Source organism: Mastacembelus armatus, chromosome 9, assembly GCF_900324485.2.
Source record: "Mastacembelus armatus chromosome 9, fMasArm1.2, whole genome shotgun sequence".
NCBI classification, from domain to species: domain Eukaryota; kingdom Metazoa; phylum Chordata; class Actinopteri; order Synbranchiformes; family Mastacembelidae; genus Mastacembelus; species Mastacembelus armatus.
The window spans coordinates 4,125,734-4,133,419 of NC_046641.1; the positions used below are offsets into that span (position 1 = coordinate 4,125,734).

The 7,686-nt window shown below is 38.9% G+C and overlaps 2 protein-coding genes across 4 annotated transcripts; one reads left to right on the forward strand and one right to left on the reverse strand.

Annotated features, from left to right (window-relative positions):
- The first annotated feature begins 244 nt into the window (after positions 1 to 244).
- On the forward strand, positions 245 to 2,801 carry LOC113139281 (mucin-2-like). Of its 2 annotated transcripts, XR_003296538.2 has the most exons (3): positions 245 to 689; positions 1,467 to 1,552; positions 1,645 to 2,801. XR_003296538.2 is itself a non-coding variant. In XM_026322374.2 (2 exons), the coding sequence occupies exons 1-2, from the start codon at positions 1,490 to 1,492 to the stop codon at positions 2,266 to 2,268; spliced, it is 687 nt and encodes a 228-aa protein (XP_026178159.1). In that variant the 5' UTR covers positions 1,448 to 1,489; the 3' UTR covers positions 2,269 to 2,801. The 2 variants fall into 2 exon arrangements, 1 of the variants encoding a protein (XP_026178159.1); XM_026322374.2 differs by lacking the exon at positions 245 to 689 and having other exon boundaries at positions 1,448 to 1,552.
- Positions 832 to 6,877, reverse strand: rchy1 (ring finger and CHY zinc finger domain containing 1). 2 transcript variants are annotated; one of them, XM_026322373.1, is made up of 10 exons: positions 6,766 to 6,877; positions 6,405 to 6,524; positions 6,211 to 6,326; positions 5,603 to 5,681; positions 5,458 to 5,502; positions 5,303 to 5,361; positions 5,187 to 5,216; positions 3,618 to 3,738; positions 3,161 to 3,395; positions 832 to 2,336 (listed from the first exon to the last, which is right to left on the reverse strand). In XM_026322373.1, exons 1-9 carry the CDS (start codon positions 6,814 to 6,816, stop codon positions 3,183 to 3,185), a joined length of 834 nt encoding a protein of 277 aa, XP_026178158.1. In that variant the 5' UTR covers positions 6,817 to 6,877; the 3' UTR covers positions 832 to 2,336; positions 3,161 to 3,182. The 2 variants fall into 2 exon arrangements, with proteins under 2 accessions (XP_026178158.1, XP_026178157.1); XM_026322372.1 differs by lacking the exon at positions 832 to 2,336 and having other exon boundaries at positions 2,540 to 3,395.
- Positions 6,878 to 7,686: the final 809 nt, after the last annotated feature.

The window sequence follows — 7,686 nt, forward strand, 5'->3', positions numbered from 1 at the left end:
ATGGTACAGTGTACTGGACAGTTTTGGGATAGCATTGCCATTTCACTCCTATGAGAATAAATACAAATATACATATAATTGGTGTGAATTCAGGAGGGTATGGTACTTTAATGAAAGCCAAATATTAGATATTTTAAGGACAAAAATACCTAGCAAGGTAGATTTGTTTTCCTGTGGACTGTCATATTTGACTGATTGCTAGACATAGATCTACGGAATTACTGAATTTAAGTATAGTGAAGAAAAAGTTCAAAAATTCTTTGTTTCAAGTATGACAGTTTCCTTTGTCAGTGTGATGAGTATGCCTGATCAGATGATCCATATTTAAAGTCTAAACCTCAGTCTTCCTATTGTTTACTTCAAAACCACAAAAAACTTGTTTACTTTTTCAATGAATATGCTTCTCTGGTATATTTATTCTATTATTATCCTCAAAGAATTGTTAGCACTCTTTAATTTCAGTGTGTCTGGCAGTGCCTAATGACTTAATTGTCTATGAGCCAGAGCTGAAGTGAATGGGAATGACATGAACCAGAATTACTGACACCCACACACGTCAAAAGCCATATAAATACAAGACTAAGCAGAAATGAACATTTATTGTACTGCTTTTGCTAGAGCAACATTTCAGAATTTGTCTTCTACATCCGTATGGTCTGCAGTGATAAGAGGATACTGAACTTATCAAGGTAGGTCAATATCAGTAAAGTTATATAATCCATAATTAGAATCCATAAAGCGGTGGATTTCACATCCCTACTTAAAAGTTGGATTACAACAGTATTCTACATTCAAAATGTTACTTATGTAAAATTAAGGCTACACAAAGTATTAAAAGTGAAGGTATTTATTGGGCAGAAGAATACTTCATATAAACATATTTCAAATTTGTGCATTAATATGTGAGTAGTATTTCTTATATATCTGTTATAGCTGTTCAGGGTTGAGTTGATTTGGATTGATTTATAGAGTTGAGATAATTTAATGTGGAAAACCTTCAATCTTAAAACATTTCTGTCTATAACCTCAGACTTGCTGAGTGGTTAGACTATTTAATGTCTTATTGGTTTAAATCAACTTGTAAAAAATGTACCTGCATCTGGAAACACACAAGGATCAAGTAGGTTATGGGACTAGATTTTGAAAAATAAAATTCTAACATCTTTTATGTGCATTGAAAACCGTAAAATTTTGTTGCCAAACGTTTTCTTTAACTCTAACTCAAACTTTAACTCTTTCATTTGGGTCTAGAATAAAATGTGAAATGGGATTTTCTTCCTCTTAACATACTTTAGACATTGACATGCTGTGGAATAAAATAATCAAAAAAAAAATTGAAAATAACTAGTAGCTACAGCTATTAGGTAAATGGCATATAGTAGGTCTATTTGTACTGTAGGAATACAAGTGTGTGGTAGTGTAGAGCAGCATAATATAAACACTTGCTTACTGTTAATATGTTTCAGCAAACTAAGAAGGATACACAGAAATGGCAATTCTATGGACTACACTCTGTGCTGTCTTCATGCTGACTGTAATAACATCCAAACCAGTGAGTATATCTGCTACTGTGCTACCACATTTACACAACAGTAAAATAATGTAAAAAAGAAAAACAATGTCATTTGTTATTGTTAAAAACAGGTCTGTTTAAATGGCTGTGAGAATTCATCCAGTTCAGAGTCCTGTGAATCCAAGTCATCAGAAGAGGTTGCCACTGATGTCGGGCCCTCACAACAAGACTTGACGCCAGCGTTTCCAGAGGCAGACATGCCCAATGCTGTAGAGGAGACCGACCCCTCGGGCACTGCAGCTCTACTTCCCCCTGTGGACTCAGGGCCTTCTCCATCTACACTCGATACTTCAGCCCTGCCAGATCCACAGACCTCCACTGACACTGACGCTTTACAACAAATTCCAGACGATCCTGCTCTTGGCACAGACATTTCTCAGGATATGCCTGAATCTGGTAACACTGACACTGTGCATGTTCTTGCACATACAAAGGAAACACTACACCCAGGGCTTACACACACAAATATAGTCATAGGTATTGGTGGCTCAAACCAACCACAAGTTGCCACCAGCACCAAATACCAAGCAGTTCCCCAGGGTGTCACTTCACCCTTCCCTCCACATGTCATGAAACCAACACCATCATTTACCACCCCTTCTGTGCCAATCCCTGTTAGCACTGCTGTTCCTGTTTGTTTCACTTTCCAGTTTGAATCCTCTGAGCGGGGTCCCCCCAGAGGAGACAGTATTTGATCCTAAACAAAACTGTGATCCAGTTCTGTTTCACTTCCACTGCAGGCTACTGGCTTGGTACTTAATCACTGTAAAAATAACCAGACAACACATCATTTTTACTTTGCTTTACAATTCATGGTCTCTTAAAAAAAAAAAAATGGTTCTGGTGTATATGACATATATATGTATACAATGTCTGAACTTGTACTGTAAACTTGAATCTTTAACTAAACTCAAGTGATTAAATGTTCTCATATCTAATTCAATGACTGGCTCAGAAACAATAAGGCTTAGTAAAATTATATTTTTATTGGGAGTTTTTATTACTAAAGGTAATCAAACTTTACATCTGCAATAATCAGATGCAAAAAAGGCAAAAGAATTAGGGGCCATTTTCCCAGTAGCCACACCACAAATTACAGTACTGTATGTTTGTTTATTATATAGGTGTATGTGTTCGAGTATGTTAGTTTATTATACCAAATAGACAGGACTTGTAACATATTATAAATGCCATATTTCAGAAAATACAATAAATGCCTTTGAAAACATGATTATGTAATAAGTTGCACACTGAGATGCAATGTGTATGACCGACACACCTTTGATCAAACTGCCTTACTGAGAGTATTTAAAAAGTCATGCTGATCACATAAATAATGACTCGAAATTGCCTGAGGATATGAATGACTGTGGATACGTGTTAGTCCTGTGATAGACTAGCTACATGTCCAGGGTTATGCCTGTCAACCAGTGCATGATGGAATATGTTCCAGCTCTGCAGAAAACAATCAGCGAGAGAAAGTAGATGGAGTTGTGTAATATAGAATAAGGGATATTGGCTCAGTCTGCTGTTAGACAACATAAGTTACTGCAAGTACTGTACAAAACTCTAATCCACAGACATCACCCTTTTGTAGTTGGTGCCGGTGCTACTGTGTTGTGGGCGACTCAGGTTGATCTTGCAGCTCTGGCACCATGTTTGTTTCTGCCGCATTTCCAGTGTCCAGCTCTGACTGTTGCTGCTGAGGCTGCTGGATGAGTCCTCCTTGACGTGCTGTATTATAAGAGCCACAGCGGTTGCACTTCATGCCCAGCACGTGGAAAGGCACTGTGCAGTGGGCTTGGCAGTCGTTACATATAATCTATAGTGATGCAAATCAAAAATAATGGATTACATGTAAAGATCAACAACTGGACTCATTACTCAACAGTCAACTAATGAGCTGTACAAACCAGAGTGAAGGGGAAACAAAAAAAAACAGGCGAGCCATATCTGTAACTGAGAATCTAATGGATATGTAACTCTACACTACTTTTAACAAAACTATTACTAGGGCATTTTATTGTACTTAATAATGCCTTACATTGACAGTAGCACCCTGGTATTCAGTGGGCATCGGTGACTCAGAGATCTCTATGTCGATCTGATCCCACTGGTCATCCATGTTCCAGGCAGAGTGCATGCACAGAGGGCAACGATACACTCTAAAATAAAGAAAAAAATGACAACAAAATAAAATAAGTCTGTGAATCCATATACACATGCAGCAGGTCAACAATCAGGTCTATCACGCAACCCACATCTTAATTTTGGATTCATGGCTGACTTTTGTAGCAGCAGAAGCTGCTGTGACACTGCTGCCTGACCTTTTTTTTTTAGTGTGGTTTATGCATCTGTGTTGGCGCAGACTGATAATGCTTTGAGAAAAAGAGCAGAAAGACAAATTTGAGCTTTTCTTCATAGCACCAATGTGTCAGAGTTCAACAGTCAAATGTTCTGTGGTGGGAACAAACATATTAGTGTCAGTTTTAGTCCAACAGAAGTATAGATAGAAGTATTTAGTAAAGAGGCATGACCACACACAGTCATCTCTCCTCATGTGTCATTTGTCATAAAATGTTATGTTGTTAAAAAACACCTGGTCCTGGACACCTTATTAAAGTTTATCAGTGAATCGGACAGGACAGTGTCAGTGCAGCTGTCCACCAGCTGAAGCTCAGCACATGATGGGTGACCCTAAACAGAGCCTATGGAGCTGCTGCTCCATGACTCTGGAACAGTCTGCCCCTAAATACTAGAACGGCCCAGTTTCTAAACTGTTGTAAATCTTCTCTAAAAACCCATCTCTTTGCACTGGCGTACCTTTAACACTGTAATAATTTTACATGTTTTTATTCTGTTTATTATTATATATGTATGTATTATGTATTTTTGATTTGCCTTTCCATTTTCATTTTATTTTACTTGACTGTACAGCACTTTTGGCAGCCTTGGTTGTTGTAAGTGCTATACAAATAAATCTGACCTTGACCTTGACCTATACAGGGAAGTCAATTTACTACAGAATGGCTCCAAGCCATTTTGAGGTTACTGCTGCCAAAGGAGGTCTGTCCAACCAATAAATCCAATGCCTACTGTTTCCACAGTTGCTGTGCATGATTGATTTTACAACTAATTAGACAGAAAATTAGTAATAAACAAAACCAGGGTTCACTATAACACTGAAAACAACATTTAAGAAATCATCATACAAGCCAGCTACAACCTGGTTAGTTGCATGTAAGGGGCACATTTTTGTTCTTGCAAAGCCTGAAATATTTGTGTCAAACAAATAATACATGAATCTGAAATACGACCATATATTATTCAACATTTGGGGGCAGTTGTGGCCTAATGGATAGAGAGTCGGACTTGTAACCCGAAAGTTGCAGGGTTCGAGTCTCAGGACCGGTATAGCCAGCGCTCTCTTCACCTTCAATACCACGACTGAGGTGAGACCCTTGAGCAAGGCACCGAACCCGCAACTGCTTGCTGGGCACCGCATGGCTGCCCACCGCTCCGGGTGTGTGTGAGTTAAAATGCAGAGTCCCAGTTTGGGATGAATAAAGTACGGTCTTAATCTTAATTAGGTTAACAGATATTTTAGACATACCCTGTTTTGACCATGTCATCAAAGCAGGTCCTGCAGGGAATATAAAACAAATATGTTAATGCAAAATGCAAAAACACACTCAAAGTTACTAGTATTTAAAGGATCATGTTTCATACATGTGTAAGAGATGGCCGCATGGAAGAACGTGAGCTCGGATTCTGGACGTGTGAATGTCCTGTACAAAAGAAAACCATATCTTTTTAGAGAAAGTAAGTGACTGAATGAAATTTCCATTTCCCTCTGTTTATCATCCCCCAGTGTGTTTTATTACCTCCATACAGACTGGGCAGTTCTGCCTTGACACATTTTCAACACACTGAAACATTTAAAAAAAAAAAAAAAAGAACATATAAATGAAAGCAAATGTAAATTCATGTAATGAAAACATTACAAAATAGGTACATGGTAATAATCACCTTGTGGTTTCCATGCAGATCCCGGGCTAAACAAAGATTGCACTTCTCACAGTGGAAATACTTCTCCCTGGGCCCAATCCTGGGGAGGCCAAAAACACAGTGCCACTGACACAGAATGGATATCAGGGAAGGACACACTGAGTTTTAAGTTACTTAGTTAGAACATATTTAGCAACATTGCTAACCAAAACCTTTCGAACTTGCTATCAGTGTATACAGTAACGTGGCACCCACTGAATCAGTGATTGGTGAAAGCTGATTTAGAAACAGTGACAGCTATAAAACTAGGACAATAAAATGAACATCTCAACATGTGGATTTTGTCTTTTATAGCTGTACAGCAGTGAACACAAATGCAACCTTTTCCACCTGTCTGTACATTGTAATCTGTACAGCCAAAAGCTTTCTGATGCCTAGAGGTTAACTCAGTGACATGCTTCAGCACTGAGGTTATTGATAGTGATGGTGTACTAGACCAACACAAGTGTTTACATTCGGCTTTAACTGAACGGACATATTTTTTGACCAAGTCATCAAAACCGGACACTTTAAACTTCTTGGAGGTAGAATTTATAGCAGCTACTCTGTGTATAAATACTATCGCTCACCTGCATATTCCACAGGGCTGACAGTGGTACTGCTGCTTATCTTTGTCAAACAAGTGGCAAATGTCGCAGTAATACTCCCCAAACTGCACATGGCACTGTTGGCAACTCTGCTGTGCCTGGAAGAGACATTTGAACAAGTGACATGTGAGATCACTGAGTTACAGCTGACGAGAGAACCGTGTTTTCTCCCTCACCTGTTGCACTGTCTGACACTCAGAGCACTGCACCTCTCTGACTCTGAAGCGATCCATCTGGTGGTTCTCCTCCGCATCGTGGCACAGCCGGCACACATACAGCTTACCACAACAAGGAGCCTGCAGTGCACACAGACGGGATTACAGGCGCAATAAGCGACAGAGACGTACTCAGTCCGCTAATACGCTGGACGTTTAAATGTCAAGTTTCAGGTGATTTGCCAATAACAGAACGTCACATTAGCAGCAACGAGGTTTGAATGACACGGCGAGTGTTTCTAGCTAATGTCCACACGAACAGACCCATCACACACGTCAGACGTCTGTAATGTGTGAAAGACATTTGAGAAGGGCTACTCACCTTCAATAAGCAGCTACGGACATAATGTTCACAACCTGCTGCAGAGGCCATGTTGGTCCAAATGTTTGCCTCTCTTCTTCGCGTGCGAACGAGGTGCTCTTCTTCTTTGGTGTTTTACTGCCGCCAACCTCCTGGTTACTGCCGCCAACCTCCACCTTCTGGATGGAGGAGGAAGGATATCTGTAATGTATTGATGACCAGTCAGCTAATATATCTGTAATGTATTGATGACCAGTCATCTAATGTATCTGTAATGTATTGATGACCAGTCAGCTAATATATCTGTAATGTATTGATGACCAGTCATCTAATGTATCTGTAATGTATTGATGACCAGTCATCTAATGTATCTGTAATGCATTGATGACCAGTCAGCTAATATATCTGTAATGTATTGATGACCAGTCATCTAATGTATCTGTAATGCATTGATGACCAGTCAGCTAATATATCTGTAATGTATTGATGACCAGTCAGCTAATGTATCTGTAATGTATTGATGACCAGTCATCTAATGTATCTGTAATGTATTGATGACCAGTCAGCTAATGTATCTGTAATGTATTGATGACCAGTCATCTAATGTATCTGTAATGTATTGATGACCAGTCAGCTAAGATATCGGTAATGTATTGATGACCAGTCATCTAATGTATCTGTAATGTATTGATGACCAGTCAGCTAATGTATCTGTAATGTATTGATGACCAGTCATCTAATGTATCTGTAATGTATTGATGACCAGTCATCTAATGTATCTGTAATGCATTGATGACCAGTCAGCTAATATATCTGTAATGTATTGATGACCAGTCATCTAATGTATCTGTAATGTATTGATGACCAGTCAGCTAATATATCTGTAATGTATTGATGACCAGTCATCTAATGTATCTGTAATGCATTGATGACCAGTCAGCT

What these genes read in the sequence shown, in the direction of transcription:
- LOC113139281 (XM_026322374.2), top strand. Translation starts at nt 1,490, where the DNA reads ATGGCAATTCTATGGACTACACTCTGTGCTGTCTTCATGCTGACTGTA. An exon ending in CTGTAATAACATCCAAACCA is followed by an intron (nt 1,553 to 1,644) that starts GTGAGTATATCT and finishes TGTTAAAAACAG; the next exon opens with GTCTGTTTAAATGGCTGTGA.
- rchy1 (XM_026322373.1), bottom strand. Translation starts at nt 6,816, where the DNA reads ATGGCCTCTGCAGCAGGTTGTGAACATTATGTCCGTAGCTGCTTATTG. An exon ending in ATCTGCATGGAAACCACAAG is followed by an intron (nt 5,503 to 5,602) that starts GTGATTATTACC and finishes TAAATGTTTCAG; the next exon opens with TGTGTTGAAAATGTGTCAAG. An exon ending in ACTGCCCAGTCTGTATGGAG is followed by an intron (nt 5,362 to 5,457) that starts GTAATAAAACAC and finishes TCTTTTGTACAG; the next exon opens with GACATTCACACGTCCAGAAT.